Genomic DNA, 20,244 nt, shown 5'->3' with positions numbered 1-20,244 from the left:
CACGTAGAAATTAGAATGGTTTTAAAACAATAACAAATTATCTTGGCTTTGATGTCACTTCCTCTGAAAAAGCAGGCTTGTCGCAAACTATTTTGTTCATTGTTTACTAAAAGAGGAAACTGGGAGCCCTGGATTTATAGCAAAGCATTAAGAGCAAAAAGCAAGAAAAATGGAAACATGTTTACCTAAGCCTTCGTTTTGCAAGACTTTTGGAGCATATCCGTTCCATACTGCTTTGAAGATTTAGTAGGGCAGTTATTGCTTGCTTTAAGCACTCTTTATCTTCTTCATCCTCACTTTTTTCTTCCAATTGCTGTGAACATTGGAAGTCAAATACAAAAAAGCGTTACAAGCATTTTGGTATGCGCAAATCCTAAAGTTTGGCCTAGGAAGAAGAAATCCAGCCATCTACTGATTTTGCATGCTCCTGCTTGTTATTAAAGTTAATGGAATAATCAGGTGCACTACTGACACAGGCAAGAGAGACAATTATCTGCTAACACTTAATTCAGTAAAAAACAAGCAGCAGTTATTGGACCTCCAGATACAGACGCACTCAGGCACATGTTATTTACCTCAAAACTAGTTCACCTTACATCTCCAAAAAAGAACCCATCAGAGGTGTTAAATCTTAAGAAGAACAAGCAAGGAAGGAGATCTCCATACATACCATACTGGAGCACAAGATCAAATCTGTATGTTTGGAACATGTATGCACACTCCTAGAACAGGCAAGCTGGACTGAAAGCTAAGCAAAATACCTTCATCGCATTTTTAAACAGAAGGTTACAAGGGCTCTCACCTCACTAACAACAGTCTAATCAATAATTCAGGTTGAAAAGGATCTTGGAGGTGACCTTATCCAACCTCCAGCTCAACTGCAGAGCCAAGACAGAGCGGGTTGCCTAGGGCTATATTGAGTTTTGAATTGTTCTCAGGATGAAGAGGCCACAACCCTTCTGGACAATCTGTCCAACGTCTGAAATCCCTCCTGGTGAAAGTATTTCTTCCTAATAGCTTATCAGGATATCCCTTATGGACTTTTCACAGTGGAACACATGGAAGCGCTATGCAGTCGCGAGAAGAATATCTCTGTCTTCCCCGCCTCCTCACACAAAGACAGCAGGAAGGCTTCCTCTCCTCCTTAGCCTCCTTTTCTCCAGAACAAATAAGCCCACTCCCCAGCTTCTCCTTCATCACGTGCTCCATTCCTCACGTCACCTTGACGAGGCCTTCCAGTGGGCTTGTTTCAGCACACCACTGTCGAAAGGAAGCCCTAGCTGGATGCAGTTCTCCAGATGCAGCCTTGCCAGTACCGAACAGGTAGGCACTGCCGCTTCCCTCACCCTGACAGCCACACACTTGACAATACAGCCATAAAGGCTTCGTTCTTGCAAGGGCGTTCCGCTGGCATCTGTTCAGCTTATTATTCACCACAACTGTGTTTTTTTTCATGTAAAAAAAGCCAAAAGGGAAAACCAATAACTCGAAGGACAGCGAGGAAGAGTAAATGTTGTTCCTCCATGGAGGGGTTGCTTGTCTGTTCATCAGAAAATTCAGGGGCATCTAACCATGGCCAGCTTGTAAAACCAGGGTAAGCAAGTCCCCATCTGAGTACACACCTACACGAATGCCTGCATTTACTAACTCAAGTTTTCTTAAAGGACAAAAAAATATAATGAAGTTATAAGCTAAAACTAGATGAGAAGAGTTAACACTAATATTTTGTGCCTATCACTGTGACAGATAAGTTTTATTAAACAAGATCTGCCATGTTTTTATCCCAAGACGTTTAAGATTTGAATCTTAAATCTTTGTTTAAGGATTAAAATGTTTCACATTATTGTTAGTGGAAAAAAATGTTGACTACAGCTGTGGCTTAGACATAAAACTGAGATAACAATTATTTACAGGATTATTAACAGACAAGTGTTTCAGACTATTATACACCAAGAAGTGGCTCCACACAACTGAAAGATTTGTTTTGACAGATGTGGTAAAAGCAAAGCGATAGGTTGGCATGGACCAGAATAACAGACATCCTTGGAAACAGTACAATTGTGCTGTTTGCTTCCAGTGTGAAATGTAACTACTGTCCTCCAAAATCCAACTGAATACAACATATCCATGTTTGACATTTGAATGGGTCACAGAATAGCATTAATTTTTTCCCTGACCAGAGTTAATCATTCAGTGCAATAGCTGTTAATGTCAAAGACTACTCTATTTGTGTTTTCAGCCATAAAGATCATAGAATCATAGAATGTTTTGGGTTGGAAAGGACCTTAAAGATCATCAAGTTCCAACCCCCCTGCCATGGGCAAGGACACCCTCCACTAGAGATGACCACAAGTTTTATTCCAGGCAGCTTTAATTCACGTAATCTGTCATACCCTTGACCTAAGTGGCATTAGGCATCAGTGCCTATTCATGTGACACCCACTGAAACAGGGCTGACAATGCACCACAACAGACATTACTTCCCAAAAGGTCTCAGGGAGAATACATCGCTCGAAGAAGGAGCAGCAGACTGCCCTCGCCATACTCCTCTACTCTCTAGATTTAACACAGAGGTATCATCTTCCTGCTTTCTGCCTCATTTGTGCAGATCATATAGGTTTAGAGAGGACTGTCCTGGTTTACGTCCTCATTGAGATGCTGGAGCAGGTCCAGAGAAGGGCAACGGAGCTGGGGAAGGGTCTGGAGCACAGGGCTGACGAGGAGCGGCTGAGGGAGCTGGGGGGGTTCAGTCTGGAGAAGAGGAGGCTGAGAGGAGACCTCATCACTCTCTACAACTGCCTGAAAGGAGGGTGCAGTGAGGGGGGTGCTGGGCTCTGCTCTAAAGGAACAAGTGATGGGACAAGAGGAAATGGCCTCAAGTTGTGCCAGTGGAGGTTTAGGCTGGATATTAGAAAAAATTTCTTCACTGCAAGAGTGCTCAGGCATTGGAACAGGCTGCCCAGGGAAGTGGTGGAGTCACCATCCCTGGAGGGGTTCAAGAAACGTGTAGATGTGGTGCTTGGGGACATGGGTTAGTGGGTTAGGTGGGGTTGGGTTGACGGTTGGACTTGATGATCCTTGAGGTCTTTTCCAACCTTAATGATTCTATGATTCTATAACTTCAGACAAATGAGAAGGTGCAGCACCACTGGCAGAAGCTCTGAAAGAAAGCTAAGAAAAACATGTAACTACCCTTAAGATTTTGCATCTTTCCTGCACAAGAGTTCAAAGAAGGCTCTTTGTCTATCAGACTGCCTCTTTGCCAACTTCCAACAAAGAGTTTGGCTCGATTTCCCATCACCTCTGGGTAGCTACCTTTCAACAACGGACAAGATTGTTTCAGCCTAGTCTCCTTGAAAACAAGCCTTATTCAATTCTACAATATTCTACTATTTGCTTGTAAGGGTACCACAGGAGACAGGGTAAGGAGCAAAAGACACGTAAACCAGGACAAAATTGATGAAAATTAGGCTCAACATGCAAAAAAGCTTATGAAATTATTTCCTAATTTTTAACACTGTCTATATAACCCAAATTCTCCAGTCAAACGAACACAGATGCACAGTGCCTAGCACAAGGCAGAACAAAAATGGTCCGTATCCCAAACGGTTTTTTGAAATGTGGAAAAACATCAAAAGAAACCCATGCAAAAGTAAGCTAATGTGTATAAGGGGAGCACTAAACCAAATAAACAGAAAAATAAATCCCTACAAAGTAATCGGGAATTTTCTCAATGTAGTACCTTACCGACTCAAACACCTGTAAAAAAAACCTCCTTGTACATTCTCTTCAGAAACACACTGGTACAGATTAAAGTTCATTACTGCAAAGCGTTCTGCTCCTGTGTTGAGTTTATAAAATGCTTTTTACAACAAATTCTCTCCAGTTGCAAAAATTTTGGTATTCATCACACAAAAGTCCATATCCAAAAGCAAACGTATACATGGTTGTATACAGTGCTGGAGAGAAAGCAATGGTTTAAGACTAACGTCTCCCCATCAAGATCCACTGGAAGTAACCCGTCTTTCCAACTGTATATCCAAACGAAATCGAAGTACAGTGAGAGTAATTTTGCTCCAGGTTTAACACTTAGAAAGCAGTGCAGAGAAGTATGCATCTTATGTGTAAGACCAACACAAATGGCAAATCAAATAAGTGCTCTGAACAACTGAGACGACATTTCTCTGCAGACAGAAAAGGAATTTGAAAGTTTATATTTTAGCACTGTATAATTGATGCAAACTATCACAAACAGTCTTAGAACTGAGCTTAAATTACAGCAATGACTTTCATCTTACATTGCCCCCAAGACAGTTCAGAAAAGGAGGTTAAAATGAAATGGCATCACTGGAAACTAGCATCCAAGTTTCTCTGCAAATCCCACTGATTCTTCTATAGCTGTGCAGTGCCCCCTAAAGAACAGACCAGGTAGATGTTAAAACAAGTGTGGGTTTTGTTTTGGTTTGTTTTGTTACATAAAGTGTCCTGAGAAGCATAGTATATTATTATGAGAAGGAGGTGCAGATTTCTGAGTAGTATTATAGTTGTCATGGTTTTTAATAATCTTCTGAGAAGATATTGGTTTATAATGATTGTAATGATTCACAGTACTATAGGTGCAGTTTCCTGGCCATTCAAGGAAAACAAACTCAGAAAATAGACTGCTAAGAGAAGTTTCTAACTAAAAAAGTACTCTACATTCTAGGCTGCAAGCTCTGAAGAGGTATCAAGAAGTGAAAGACAAGGTTTTTTTTTTTTTCTACCTGTTGCATAACACAAAGATTAGATAGTTATAAAACCAGGATATTCCAAACAGATACAAAAGAAATCCTCCTCACGCAGTGCAAAATTAAGACTACGGTAGTCCTTCTCTTACGCTGTCAGGGAAGCATCTATCTAGAAACACAATGACAGAAAATACACATGATGAGAACAGGCAGGTACAACGATACTAGTAGGTGTAACAATGGGTATAAAATCTTATACTTCAGGGCTTACGTCACAATCTAGACTTCTGTCTTCCTAGAATATTATTCTAAATCTAACCACTGAAATTTGTGACCTGTAGGTTCCCCAGTTCATCTGGGAGGAAAGACCACAAATCAGCTTCTATACACAAAAGACACAATAGCATATGGCAGGGAGGGAAATCACAATTGAATTTGCTTCACTTAAGGTCACTTGATTGTAGGTGCTAACGATACTCACTGCCCCTCAAAACATGAGTCCAAGTTTAGTGCATTAAGTGGTCCCAGGTTACAGGTGGAAGCTGCCACGCTGCACTACTTGCAACAATGTGCTCGAACTCGTGCTGCTTCAGAGAAACCTCTTCAAAACCCACTATGTAATTTCTTCAGACATCCCAAAACTTTAATTTTTAAAAAGCATCAGGAAATCAGCTGGAGCAGCTACTGGGGCAACTGCAGGGAAACCTGTACACTTGTGGAAAGTGCCAGCAGTCTAAACGGCACTTCACACCTGCAGCTTAAAGAAAACTCCATGTGCTGTATTCCTGGACATACGTATGTTTTACAATGCTTTAATGCATTGGAATTTCAAAAGTAATTCTGTTTTCATATAAACACAGACAATCTTGAGTGCAGTAAAAATATGCATATATTTATAGAACTGTTTATTTCGATTTACATTACAGCACCACTGTCATTCCCATCAAGAGGGGAAGAAAACTTAATATATTACTGAAGAAATGGTCAAAACTTTTTCTCCACTCAAAATTTAACTATGCCTTCTCAGTTTAATTTTAAGAAGTTACATTAAATCACATAATCTTACGAAAACATGTCAAATAACAAACCTCAGATATCAGATAACTAGTTACAAAAAGCCTCCAGCATTCTCTGGGAGAAGCACATTTTAAAGGAGATAGAAGCTAAAAAGTCCTCATCTTTTATTTCACATTAATTAACATAATATAAAATATGGTCAGCCCATTCGGAAGCATACTGTACAAGTAAAGCATTAAAACAGAGGAAAATGAGAAGCATTTCAACTTTTAGTACAAGCTTCCCAGTTCTTTCACAGCTTGACTATGTGACTTAAAACAGATCTCAATATGTGGAAAATTTAAGTACATCAAACTTCACCTGAGCCCAAAAAAGTGAAACTATTTGGACTAAAGAAACATATGGATTTAAGGAACTGCTACTTCTGTTACTCAATGAGGATGCTCTTATTTGGGGAGAGGGGAATGAAATTAAAATAAATCTGTTTCAGAAATAAATGACACTGCTCTGAAGTACCATTTTTCAAATCAGGATGGACACCGAGGAAAAGTCAGGAAGATCTGTTCAGAAATCCATACCACACAGAAGTCTGTCAGGTGACATTTCACCAATTCAGCATTTCAAAGTTTTCTGTAACAGGTTTCTTATGTGGCCACTCTATCCACTAGCATTCCCATGAATGCGGATAGCCTGTCAGGAGACCGTATTTCAGTTTAGGTCTGCTCAAGTGCTACTGCAGCCTGCCAGGTATTTTTTCAGGAAAGTGTATTTTTGCTCTGCTTCTGCACCTGGATAGGGATTCACGTATGCGAGCAATTCTCATTGAGCTTACACAATCAATGTTTCCTTCATCACAGAACAGATACAAAAACAAAGCCTTCTTTTCAAATAAGTTCCCTGATGTTCTCATAAAACCATTGCTGACTTTTTGTAGGCTACTATCTGTCTTATATGCATTTTATATGCCCAGATTCCATTAGTAGGGGAATGGCTACTTTGTTTACAGGAGGCTTTGTCTTCTCAGACTATGGAAAACATATTTGCTCTGCACTCTTCAAAAATATGGGTGGTTGGGTTTTTTTTGCATATGCTGATGTCTCTTCCACAGCAGATTCACTACCTTTCTGCAACAAACATACAAGTTCACACAGATCCTTCCAGAGCCTTCATGCTCTGAAATTCTCTTTTTTCTTACTGTCACTTTGGTTTGTCTCATCATTCTTAGCAGACCTACAGAATACATTAGAAATTCAAAATTCATAATTAAGTTGGCAACATTTAGTTAGATCAGTATTTGAAATATCACAAAGTATGTGCTTCGACACTTGTAATTGAGGTCTCCATTTTCTTCCCCCAAATCTTCTGTCAGAGTAAAGACAATTCAATTTGAAAATATCTTCCCTTTCTCTTTTGTAATTCTGAAGTGGATTAAAATACGCTTTCACTGCTTCGATACAATTCAAGCCTGATCTTTGCCAGTCAAGTTTGCAAGGCTGTAAGATCAACTGGATGGCATCTCTGTATTTGGTTAGAATTGTATGAATTTTTGAACGCTACAGAAGATTAATTCAGAATTTCACAGATCATTCTGGGAAGCAACAGTAGAACCCTGTTGATTTTAAGAGGAACCCTGCTGATTAAGGGAAAAACAGCACGGGAAATGAGGAATAACAAGCAGAAGCCCATCTGTAGACTTGCTCTACAGAAAACATGAATGCAGCTTGTTGTTCTACTTGTGTTTGTTATTTCCTACATCTTTCCATTGGTTTCCACTGAAGATATCAAAGTATTGACAAAAAACAGACCTCCACTGCTATAAGAGCAAACAGAGAAAGCATGCTAGTAGTGGGACTAAATCCACAGCTCTATGTCCAGAAACATTTCCACTGAGGAGAGACTCAACCATGGTGCAACCTCTCTCCAAGGATATCCCCTTTGTACAGAATGCAACAGGAACAGAGGGAGAAGAGGACAGGGAAATATAGTACTGCTATGAAAAGACTATACAAGTGTATCAGAGACTATATAACGACTGCCACAGTCACAAAAAGTAACATCCTGTAAGAGTTGAAAATCTCAGCTACAATAAGCTGCTTAACATTCAATCCTCAATGGAGTACTTGTGCCAAAACTTTTATTTAGAGGGGGGGGGGAAAAAGCATGGTTTGGGTTGAAAGGGATCTTAAAGTGATAACCCCCCTGCCACGGGCAGGGACACCTCCCACTAGCCCAGGTTGCCCAAAGCCTCATCCAGCCTGGCCTTGAACCCCTCCAGGGATGGGGCACCCACAGCTTCTCTGGGCAACCTGGGCCACTGCCTCACCCCCTGCACAGGGAAAAATTTCTTCCTAGTATCTAATCTAAATCTACTCCCTTTCAGCTTAAAACCATTCCCCCTCATCCTATCACTACAGTCTCTGATCCAGAGCCCCCCCCATCTCTCCTGTAGCCCCCTTTCAGCACTGGAAGGCTGCTCTAAGGTCTCCTCTGAGCCTTCTCTTCTCCAGGCTGAACAACCCCAACTCTCTCAGCCTGTCCTCCTCCAGGAGGTGCTCCAGCCTCTGACCATCTTCGTGGCCTCCTCTGGACCCGCTCCAACATATCTGTCCAAGTTCCTGTAACACCTACCTGTTTTAATGAGATCTTGGCTTTGGCCGTTCAGCATAAGCTGCTGCCATGTAAGCTAAAGAGTTATCTACCATCATCATCATCACGTCATTGAAAAACAGGAACAGGTCACCAGCCCCAGAGAACAGTCTGCCCCAGTACAGCTCTCCTAATTCCCACAGCATCAGGGAGAATTTGCCCTGCAGGGATTCCTAGAAAATGGATCAGATAGAACTCTGCAACCCTACAGTTAAACACATAAGTGAAGTTAAAAGTCAGAGTTCAGTTAGTGTTTCATTTGACTCCCCAAAGATGGTATCATTTAGATAAGAACGGTCTGGCCCTACGCCATCCTACTCCCTGCTTCAAGGCATCAAAGTCCAGCATCTGTTGGTCTGGCAGCAGATTGACAATAACACAGCTCAAGTGTCACTGAAGACTGTAAGCAAAGTGGAAGGAGGAATGTTTTACTTTTACTTCTGCTAGATTTTTTTCCAGCTTTTGCAGGAAAGCAACTTTAGTGGGATAACGGAAAAAAATAATCTCCAAGGTAATTACTTCCCATTACAAATTCCCTGGAAAGAGATACGTGCCTCTCAAAAGCCCAGATACATCCTGTGTCAAAAGAAAAACAGCTATACAACAGAACATACAGCCCCATCACCACTCCATAACAGACGACATAAGTCATTGACAAATGAAGTGATACGCATGCGCATAGATGTAACTCTGATACAACACATAGGAATCCATCAACGAGCACCACAGCTAGAAAGAAAAAACTAAATACATTCTGATCAACTTTTTCAATTAAAGAGTTACTTCAGAGAGCCCAATCAGTCAGATTAACAATAACCAAGCTTCTGGAAAAACCGCGCACGCACACGTGCGACAAAGTTTTATCTTCCTCTATCATCTTCCCTTTGGCTGCCAAACACACAGCTGACTTGAAGCATAAATCCACTAGCATTTAAAGGAGAAAAAATTAATGCAGAAAAAGCAAGAGAAACGTTGTAAATGAAACCATGTAAGCAAGCAAGAAATATGGAACCTCATTTACCTGGCTGTATCACCTCCAACCTCTACCACAAGGCACAATTTCTGTACCCTTACAACACTGCAGTTATATTAATATAAGTCTTCATAGCTTATTCATATGTAGAAGTTGCTTACATTTTTCACCTACTGTCATATTCTAGGGAATCTCTTCTTAGACTTGAGACCAATTTTTATACCACCTCAGCATTTTCTCCTAAGAAACACTCAAATACGCTTTGTAGTCCTTATCACACACTAGCAAGAGTTTGGCCAAGCTACACTTCCTCCAGCAGATAGGCTCTCATCTGTCTCAGAGATAAAAAATTACACATTATCTCCAGTGGATGTAAAAATAGTCGTCCTCATCTGCAGTTACATGTAAAACAGTAATACTTCTGCTTTTATTTCAAAACGGTATTGTACATACAAGTTACTGTGTTTGGAAAGAAGCACACCAGACAAAGCGATTTCAGAAAATAAAATCCTTTGCTGACACCAAGGAAACACTTTCTTAAAATAATGCATAGCTAGTATGAAACTGTGATTTTCTGTTCTTTAATATTAATTGACAAAGACTTCAAGAATCAACTAAAGCAAGAGAACCTGTTAATTACAGTGCCTGTACTAAATACCATTAACAGAGAGAATGTTTCGAGACAGTGATCTCCAATTGCAGATTTGCAGACTGCCAAAGTTCAACTAATTAAGACTCAGTGATTCTCCACCCTGGGCTGAGTTACACCAGTTACAGACGGGATCGCAAACCAACTTCATTAAATTTGTTATACTCTGGATTGTGAGCCTGGCTGAGAATCAAAGTGAAGTCAAAGCCCAAAATAGTTTGGGATGCGCAGCCCAATGCAACACACAGCAAGAGACGTACAGGATCAACCTAAAGATCCTCTAGTCCTAAACTACTAACATTTCGCCACCACGTGCCTTCTGCAGCAACACGTAACAAATGTAATATCATCAGGCTGGGAAAAGGTTGGTTTCTTATCTTGGAAGACCTTGTCACACCAGAATTATTTTTTTTTCTTTTTTTTTAAGTTAACATATTGAAAGAGGAAGACAGAAATGTTTAATTGAGGACTATTTCTACTTGAGCTGAATTGCCAGTCAGTAAAGACTGGCAAGTTATTTATCATCTAAGAACAAAGTTTGAAAAAATAAGTAAAATACACTAGATACCGTTGTATCTGAAATGAAAGCATCCTGAGAATTTACGATCATTGCAAGCAGAATTCCAACTAAAAAATATTTGCAGAGAGACAATTAGTTTCCATTCATAAGTCATAGGAGCCAAGTCTGCACTTAGTTTAAAAAAAAAAAAAAAAAATCTATCTAGCTCTCCTGTTTTCCAGAACATATTACCTTATTTAAGCAAAGTTTATATATGCTTTGAGCCATTCCTACTTGGAAAAAAGGGAATTTAAAGTAATCTTCTATTTACCCAAAGAAAGGAAAGGGTATCACACGTAGACAAGTTTACAGCATCTGAAACAGGGCTCAATTCAATTAAAAAAATCTTGTAAACTTCTTTCTTCGGTCACTCAAGGTCATAAATAACTGCACTATTTGTACCACCCTACCTTCTGCTTAAGAGTCCACATTTAGAAAAGGTGCTATTTTATATAGCTAGTTTCTTATATAAAAGTTTTTGGACTTCCAGGATCGTTGAAGGAAAAGACAGACCTTAGTCATATGCTAACTTTCCAACAAAGTTACAGCAAGAAGCTCCAGCTAAAAATAGAATACGTATTTGTGCATTCCTGGTGCCCTGCCAGAGCTTTAGTTTCTAAATAGGATAACCATCAGTGGACAGAAATTTACTTTTTTTGTAGACTGCATAGTTAAAATGTAACTTTGAGATGCATTTTAAATAGATAATTTCAAACTATGCAAGATTATACAACATAAATCAAAGAAAAATGCTAACCCCTTTATCCTTAACTATATCTACATTCAAGAGAAAGAATATTTTTTCCACATACTACTTTGCCAACATTTTGTCTCTTCATTCCAAGAGATCCATTTTCATAGCATTTTTAACTTGATTATTCGTAGATATGCCTGCAATCACTATATCAGGCCTTTTACCATACAAAAAAATTCAATACAACCTTGCATCAGTGAAATTTTCAGGATTATATGGCTAAATAATTCCACCAATACCCTTCCATAGCAAATACCCTTCCATCAGGCCATTTTTGTGTATAACCAAGCTGGAATCTGTTTAAAGATTCCAAGAATAAAAAGAAAATGCTATTACCAGCAGAGACTACTTGAGGGAGGGATTCATATGCTGTGTGTACATGTTTATGTGCTAATTGACCGATGAGACCTAGTATCTCTCTCTTCACGTGCTCCTATTATCCTTCGCTGCCTATTATGTGTATCCACAGTGACGGCTGTCTCACTAAAACGTGAAATAAGCAACACATTGGGAAGAAAATCTGGAAGGTTATCATATACAGAACAAAATCCAACCCAACAGTATCAGGTTCACCCAGGGTGGAGGAGGGGTGTGTGTAGACCATGAATGAGAAAAGACAACCTTCTGAAGGTGGGCTAGACTCCAGATTGCCCTAAAAAAGGCAAACACGAGCTGCTCCCTATTTCCGCAAGCACACGTGCCTTCTTTCCCCCACTAAAATTACCAATGGCAAGAAGTACCACAGGACACGCGTGTCAGACAATATCAATCCTTCATGCTTTGTCTATTACGTAAGATAATACCATGTTCACATGGAAGTATGCAAAGCCACTAGGTACTGTGTTTTGAGACTGCGTGATAAAAGCATGAACAGAGAAATCTTAAGTCTGTGCAGGTCTTTACATACAAAACACAGACAAGATGTATCATACCTCCCTTCCAATGGACTGTCACGAAAGGAAATGCTTAATATATTAAAGATGTCTGAAAAGTCAGATCAAACCCATGAGCTAGGCAAACAGATTAAGCCTATGTTCCAAAATTTTTAAAAAAGCACGTTATAAAAGATGAACTATGTGCCAAAGCTGTACATGTAGATCTAAATCAGTAAAAATGGTGTTAAAACTGTAGACACAGACTCAAAGACAACCTAACTTCTGGGTTATCCCAAGACAACCAAACAAACATTCAAGAAAAACACACCCACATTTCTTCAAAACAGCAGAGGGTTTTTTTTGTTTTTTTTTTTTTTTTTTTTTTTTTTTACTTCTGATCCAAGTTTCCCCAAGTAATTAAGTTTGGAACACTGTATCCCTTATGAGTTTCCATCAAGCCCAAATGAAGATTCTACATCAAAGTTTTCCTCAAAATGCTCTACACTCATTAAAGATTATTATTCAATGCTAACTGATAAATGCCTTAGAAAAACATTCCGCAGCTGTTTTCTTTACATGTGTATGTTACAGTCTTTACTCTTACCAATTAAGTTACAGTCTTTACCCTACCAATGTGAGGTCTCATTACAAAAATCCCAGGAAGTGTATTTATCAACCAAGTCTTCCCTTTGAAGGAAAGGTATCACCTCTACAGCCACCATGGGATATGCACTGCAAGAACACTGAAGCTTTTATGAAAATAAAATGAAGTCTGAAGGGAAATCCTACCATGACTTTCAATTTACAAAGTAACAGCTTGAGAAGGGCTTGGACATTTTCTGCAATACAGCTATTTGCCATTATCTCTTACTACTGTCAAACCAATCATTCCAAGAATATGAATATCTAGATCTTTATTGCTTTCTAAATTAATATCAACTTGATTATTCAACACAAATTATTAGCTCCTGTAAAACTTCCATGAAATTACAAGCTGATGTTCAGCTAGTTAGAGCTCACACCAGAGCGTATAAACTGCTTTTCTTTCATCATAGCAGTTTTATTATTCACATTCAAGTAAAAGGTTTTACTAGAGCACACAAAGTTCTGGTATCCAACACAGAGAATTACAGAAAACATCAGATTGACACAACATTCTTACTTTTAGCAGTTCAAAATAATGAAGACAGTGGTAAACAGGGGCAAGGAGCAGTCGGGGTAGAACATACTGAACAGCTTCTTTAAAGCCTTCACCTATTGACTAGAAACAAAATAAGTTTCAGTCTTAAAACAATAAATGTATTGAAGCAGCAATATAATGTCATTAAAATAGCAATATCAATAATATGGCTTACTTAAAAGAAAGTTACCTGTAAATAAAATGCTGCTCCTGGCTTTGATAATTGACTTAGAAAATGATCATGAAAACCAGGTCGCAAAATATCTTGTGCATACGATTCATATGGATCAAATGCTAGTTCCTAAGAAGAAACACAGAATAATTTTACAAAACCGATTTAATAGCTAAACTTCATATTTCTTAAAGAAAATAAATACGCTACATAGCAGAGACCTTTCTGCATACTTTTTCTAAAACACCTACAGAGAAGAATCAGTACTTTTACATGCACAGACTCATGGAGTAATTCAGTCTGGAAGAGATCTTTGGAGGTCAACTGGTCCAATTGCTTGTTAAAAGCAGGGCCCACCTCAGGGCCTCATCCAGTTAAGTTCTGAGTACTTCCAAGAACAGAGGCACCAAAACCTCTCTGGGCAGTCTGTTCCAATATTCAGCTGTTCTCGTTGCAGATTTTCCACCCCCCCCAGTATCTAACCAGGATTACCCTTTCTACCATTCACACACTCTCTCTCATCTCACTTCACAGTTCTCTACTGTGAGAACCCCCAATAAAAGCCTGCCTCAGTCTTCTCTACACCTTCCCTTCAGGTAACTGAAGACAGCAATAAGACCTCTTTCCTCAGACTTCTCTTTTTAAGACTGAAGAGCCCCAGCACTCTTAACACTCTTAGTACATCATGGGCCTCAACTCCTTAATCATCATGGCAACCCTCATTTATAAGTATATTTTGTACTAGGAAGACCACAACCAGACACAGTATGCCAGATGTGGTCTCAGGTGCTACAAAGAAATGATCCCTCAACCTGCTGGCTACACTTTTCCTAATACAACCCACTAGGCAGTTAGCCTTCACTGCTGACTCCTGAGGATCTCCAAGCCCTGTCGAGCAGTGCTGCTCCTCAGCCAGGCAGCTGGATCATTGCATGGTGTTGTTCGGTCCTAGGTGCAGAACTTCATGTTTGCCTTTACTGAACTCCATGAAGTTCCTGTAGGTCCACTTCTCCAGCCTGTCAGTTCCCTCCAAGAAGTAGCCCTGTCCTCCTGTGTGTCCCTCCACAACTTGGTATCACCTACTAACTTGATGAGGCAGACCTCCTACCACAACACTAGTACAGACCTTAAACAGTATCAGGCACAGCATCAAACCCTGAGGAACGCCACTAGCCATTGGCCACCAGATGGACTTTGTATTGCTGATGACAGTCCTTCAAGTTTGACAGTCCAGCCAGTTTCCCACCTGCTTTATAATTCAACTAGGTAGTCTACATCTCACCAAGCTGACTCTACAGATCCTACGAGAGACTGTGATGAAGTCCTTGCTTAAGGTCAGATAAGTGATATTAACTGCTCCTCCTTTTGCTCGTGGAGCCAGCCATTTCCTCTTAGAAAGCAGTCAAGTTGGCCAGGTACAGTTTGTCCTTTGGAAATCTGTGCTGGCTGTTGACAACCTCCTTCCAGTCCTTCACAGGGCCGGTTGTGAATTCCAGAAAGATTTGCTTATCTTCTCAGGGACTGATGAGAGGCTGATCAGCTTCTAGTTTCCCAGATCCTCCTCATCAGTCTTTTTGAGATGGGACATAAAACTTTATCTCCATTCACTGTAAACCTCCAAAACTCGCCACTAAATTTCAAGAATTCTAGGCAGTGGCCTTGCAATGACATTATCCAGCTGCCTCAATATCCTGTCCTGCCCCGCAGACTTGCATATATCCACCTTATATCAACAGTCCCTAAGTTAACCTATGACTTTCACCTCTCTCCCTCAATCTTTGGTAGCAGGCCTAACTGGGAAACCTAGAAGCACATCTTGCCAGTAACGACCAAGCGAAGGAGACTGAGTACCTCATTCCATTCCATATCCTCCAGCACAGGGTCTCACCCCATGAGCAAGATACCCACATTTTCTACCATTTTTTTTCGTGCTATTTTACCTATACAAGCCCTTCTTGCTTTGCTTCACATTCCTTAGCAAGTCTAACTCCAGCTGAGCTGCAGCCCTCAATACCGTTTCCAGCCGCCTACAAAATGCTTCCACATTCCTCCTGGCAAGCCAGTGTTTCTTTTTGAATCATAGAATCCTTTAGGTTGGAAAAGGCCCTTAAGATCATCAAGTCCAACCATGAACTTAACACTACCAAGTCCAAGACTAAACCTCCTAAGTGCCACATCTACACGTCTTTTAAATCCCTCCAGGGATGGTGACTCTGCCACTTCCTTGGGCAGCCTGTTCCAGTGCTTGATAACCCTTTTCAGTGAATAAATTTTTCCTTATATCCAGTCCAAACCTCCCCTGGTGCAACTTGAGGCCACTTCCTCTCATCCTACCACTTGCTACTTGGGAGAGGAGATCGATACCCACCTCACTACAACCTCCTTTCAGGTCTCCCCTCAGCCTCCTCTTCTCCAGACTAAACAATCCCAGCTCCCTCAGCCACTCCTCACAGGACTTCTCTAGACCCTTCAATAGCTTCGTCGCTCTTCGGACATGCTCCAGCACCTCAACGTTTTTCTTGTAGTGAGGGGCCTTTGTTTGGTTGAACAGGAAACTACAAACACTGCTTGTCCTTGCCTCCTGCTACACCTACCTTTTTCTTCGAGACTGGGCATGAATATTCCTCGTGCTTTGAACACACCGACTTTGAAAATAAACCAGCTCTCCTGAGCCCTTTCTATCCTCAAGGCAGACACCAACGTGTTCCTGCCTCCCAGTTCCCTGAACAAGCCAAGTCTACTCTCCCAAGGCCCAGAGTTTTCAGTCTGCTTATGTCCTGCACTTCTCTCAGGACCTTAAGCTCTACCACCTGTGTCCAAGCCTGCCATTAGCTACAATGTTGCTGCCATTTCTTCCTTGTTCATGAGAGAAAGATCAAGTACAGCACCTTTCTTCATTGGCCCATCAGCATGTACCACAAAAACCTGTCCTCAGTGCTGCCCAGTGATCTTCTGGATTACTTCAAACAGAGTAAATTGTCCACCCAGCAGATGTCAGGAAGTTTATTCTCCCAAGAGAACCAGGGCCTATGACAAGAAGATGACTCCTGCTTGTTTAGAGAAGGTTTTGGCCATTTGTCGATGGGCAGTCTTTGCAGGAGAAGCTTGACTACAACACACCCTTTCATGGCCTCCTCCTCTGATCCTGATCCTTAAGCATTCAACCAGCTCATCACTCATTCTGTAACAGAGCTCCATGTGTTTGAGCTGATTTTCTGTTAAGCTTCCTGGCCTCATCTTCCCCACCTGTCCTTCTTGAGTGCCCGTATTTGTTCATACAGCCCTCCATCATGCAACCCTTCCTACCATGTTGCTAATTCCAGTCACACTACAGCTCTGTATCTGTGCACAGACACCCAGATCCTCCTATGGATATGAGCAAATACATCCTTGGGAAGCAGACACTTCAGATGACCCTTTGTTCATCCCACCTTCTCAGGAGGAAGGTGCAAGAGCCTTTGTTGTCATGCTTTCCGTTATGCACGTCCTCTTCTCCTCTCAATTCTTCAATCTGCCAGCTTTGGTCTCCATCCACGAATGAGCCTAGTTCAAAAGCCTCCCTGACTAGCTTAGCAAATCTGTTAGCAGAGAAGCCCTTGTTCCACTTTGTCTTTCCACAGCAATCCTGATCTACAGCTGATTTACAGGATACTTACATTTCTGCTAAAGTCTAGTCACAGGTGGTGGTGTGTTTGTTTTGGTTTATTTTCCCCTTGTGCTCTCTAAAGTTTAAACAGCCCTATAAAAACTGAGATTTAGAGGCTAAAAAGGTAAAAACATTCTCAAAAATGGGCAGTCTATTCATCATGGTGGGACTGGAAGAAGAGATCTCAACCTAAACAAAGGCAGCGAGAACAGAGATGCACTTAGCATTTTAAGTTCAAGTAATTAAAATACATACGAATAGCAAAAAAAACCCCAAGTATTTTCTTACCTCTGCCATGTCTTCAAAACAGCTGCCTACTAGCGGATGAGGACTACCCTCATCTGTCATTTCAACAGTGTCTTCTATATGACCTAATAATTTCACACTAAGTTCATGAATGTCTGATATACGACTAAATATATTTTCCACATCCTGCAAAAGGCAACAGAACACGACAAAAATCAACAGGAAATTGGGCACAATTTCTAAGAGGAAGAATGTTATGTGCAAAGATACTCTGTTATGATATGAAAATCAAGTACTTCCTTAAATAGAACAAGATTTCATAATTTATTTTATTGCATACTTTCTGTATAATGTATCTAAGATCATGGAATTTATTTTTAAAATATCGACTATGTATATATGCATAAATATATAAAAACCTACAATGATTCAAACATGGCAAAGAACAATCGTGAAAAATATTAAATTACAGGCCTGCAAGTGACTATAGTAAACTGGGTGGTCTCTTCAACATTTCTACAAAAGCAGTACTTCCCCACAAGCGCTCCTTTACTATTTCCATTTCAGAAGAAGACAAATGCTTCCTCTGCTATCGATATGTTAAACTGGACAATAGTAAAGTTCTAGAAGTGTCCATCTAGATGTACAGATACTATAGTAGGGGGTTTTTGTATTTGTGGTTTGTACAATACTTACATGAGATGAAAATAGTTTGGAGTTGGAGGCATATGGCTCTCTAAAAACTCTGATAATGAGATTTAATTCCCTTATATATTGTCGAACCTCTGCCATAAATGACTTCACTAGGTCATAATAGGTTTGCTCCCCTGAGGTGGAGGGTTCCTCATCGGATAAAGTTAGTGCACTTAAATCTTCTACATCTTGATGGAACATATCCATTAACACCTACGTAGCAAAGAAGGGGAAATCCACAAAGTGAGAACAACTTCTTTTCAAGATCTATGAGTAAGTTACCAGGAAATCTATTATTCCCATGAAATCAGACTGATTGTTAAATCTTAACAAGAATACAGCATAAGATGTATTTCAACATACAAGATGACTTTGTCCTGGGATAGAGGGATGAGATAGTATTTATAAATAAATCTGCTGCCCACAGCTACACCCCTTCCAGGAAGTCATGAAGTATATCAAACAATACATATGAACTTCAAAATAAATGAGAACTGAAGTGTTGCTTGCCAGCCTCCCTTCCGAACCGATGGAGGTGAAGCCATGGCAACCTTAGCCCTGTTACTGCAGAGACCGATATGACTGTGGCAGTCACTGAAAAGACTGAGGAAAAGACCGCAGGATCAAAGCTGTAAATAATTCTCCGAGAACCACACAAGGGAAGGCTAACACATTAAACACGGACTGGAGTTTTTTAAATTGCAGAAAACAGAACAAAGAAGTGTTTTTAAAAATAATTCTAAAATTGGAGATCAAGAATTAAACCTCTGAACAAGCCATCACAAACATGACGTTTATCTTGGTATTTACAGTAGAAGTTTTCTTTCTTTAAAGCGTGTTACGGGCACTTCTCCAGAAGACATTTCAGTTAACCGAGCTGTTGACTACTGATATTAGACAAATGAACTATTCTGCAAGAGAATACTTGGGCATCTATAAGTTCAAGAGACAGTCTGGGAGGTTCATCAGACTTTACTGACAGAAACATACCTAGGGAGATCAGTCAGTCTTTATCCAGGTCTCGTCCTAACACTCCTCAAAAATAAACAGGTCTAGTGAGGAGTGAAGTGGGCACACAGCTGATTCTTTCTTCTATTGAGTCAAAGATCCCTGCTACACACCCTAGTATGCTTCTCTGAAAGCGTAACAACGGAGATTTTGCATTACAACTGACTTCTTCTGAAACTCTAAGAACAGAAGGTGATTCATCTTTCAAAGACAAGGTACATGGAACTCAGGTTATAAGGAGGATCCTAACTAATTCTGGGAAATGGAACATTATCGGGTCACTACTGCAGGAAATTACATGGAATAAAGCAGGTATTCGAGGAGGCCCCGACATTTGTAACTTTACTTCACAGACGCAGTTGCAACACATACTTGAGCTAGAAGATTCCAGGCTGTATTCACAAGGTCCATATCTCACTATGATGAAATCCACAGAAACACATTACAGTAACTATACCTCAGATATTGAATTTAGAGCAATCATAAGGACATAGTAGAAGAAAAACAGTCTGCATTTTAATGGAGTTTGTTTTTTGCAGACAAGGCAAAATTTTCCATGTGGACGGACGGCACAAAAGCAAGTGTGAAAGAGCTCGATTAAAAAACAGCACACAGGGCCAAGAAACTGTTACGATTGTTTTGTTTCAAAAAATAAAAACAAGCAGAGCACATGTGCTGGGTATGAACATGATAGAGTATGAAGTTTCTCACTGCAACTGTAAACACCTTGGGAGCGCCTTTCAACAGCTTGTTCCGCCGAGACAGTAATGCAACAGGCCTCCTTAAGAGCCTTTCAAAAGTTTATTCTGTGTACATATCAAAGAGTTCCTCCAATGTAACATAATGGAAGTTCCTAAATCAACTTCATCATGGCTCTTCTGCTCACCACCTTTCCTAGGATAGAAAGAAGCATGCAGCAACAGCACTTGTTCCTGTTATTATCCTATCACAAATATTCAAACCCTGCCCTAATGACCCAGGCAGATATGCCCAAAAGCAAGAGTGACCAAGACTACTGTCCTGACTGAGAAGTACTTGACTCTTCAAGACCTCACTAGATATCTTAACAGAGAGTAAAGAAAGGTGAAGAAAGTAGGGT

The 20,244-nt window shown here is 40.3% G+C and overlaps 1 protein-coding gene across 1 annotated transcript in view; it reads right to left on the bottom strand.

Annotated features, from left to right (window-relative positions):
• The window catches only part of LOC104467504 (son of sevenless homolog 1), a gene marked incomplete at both ends in the record, with an annotated part of 32,367 nt that overhangs the window by 7,461 nt on the left and 4,662 nt on the right, over window positions 1–20,244 (bottom strand). The window contains 5 exons of the mRNA XM_010081295.1: window positions 186–313; window positions 13,363–13,461; window positions 13,571–13,681; window positions 17,487–17,630; window positions 18,141–18,350. Coding sequence (XP_010079597.1) covers window positions 186–313; window positions 13,363–13,461; window positions 13,571–13,681; window positions 17,487–17,630; window positions 18,141–18,350 — 692 coding nt within the window. The remainder of the gene's footprint in view (window positions 1–185; window positions 314–13,362; window positions 13,462–13,570; window positions 13,682–17,486; window positions 17,631–18,140; window positions 18,351–20,244) is intronic.

This window comes from Pterocles gutturalis, unplaced genomic scaffold (assembly GCF_000699245.1).
Source record: "Pterocles gutturalis isolate BGI_N339 unplaced genomic scaffold, ASM69924v1 scaffold17449, whole genome shotgun sequence".
Classification (NCBI taxonomy): domain Eukaryota; kingdom Metazoa; phylum Chordata; class Aves; order Pterocliformes; family Pteroclidae; genus Pterocles; species Pterocles gutturalis.
The sequence above is the reverse complement of the archived record's forward strand: the minus strand, read 5'-3'. Positions and strand labels throughout refer to the sequence as shown.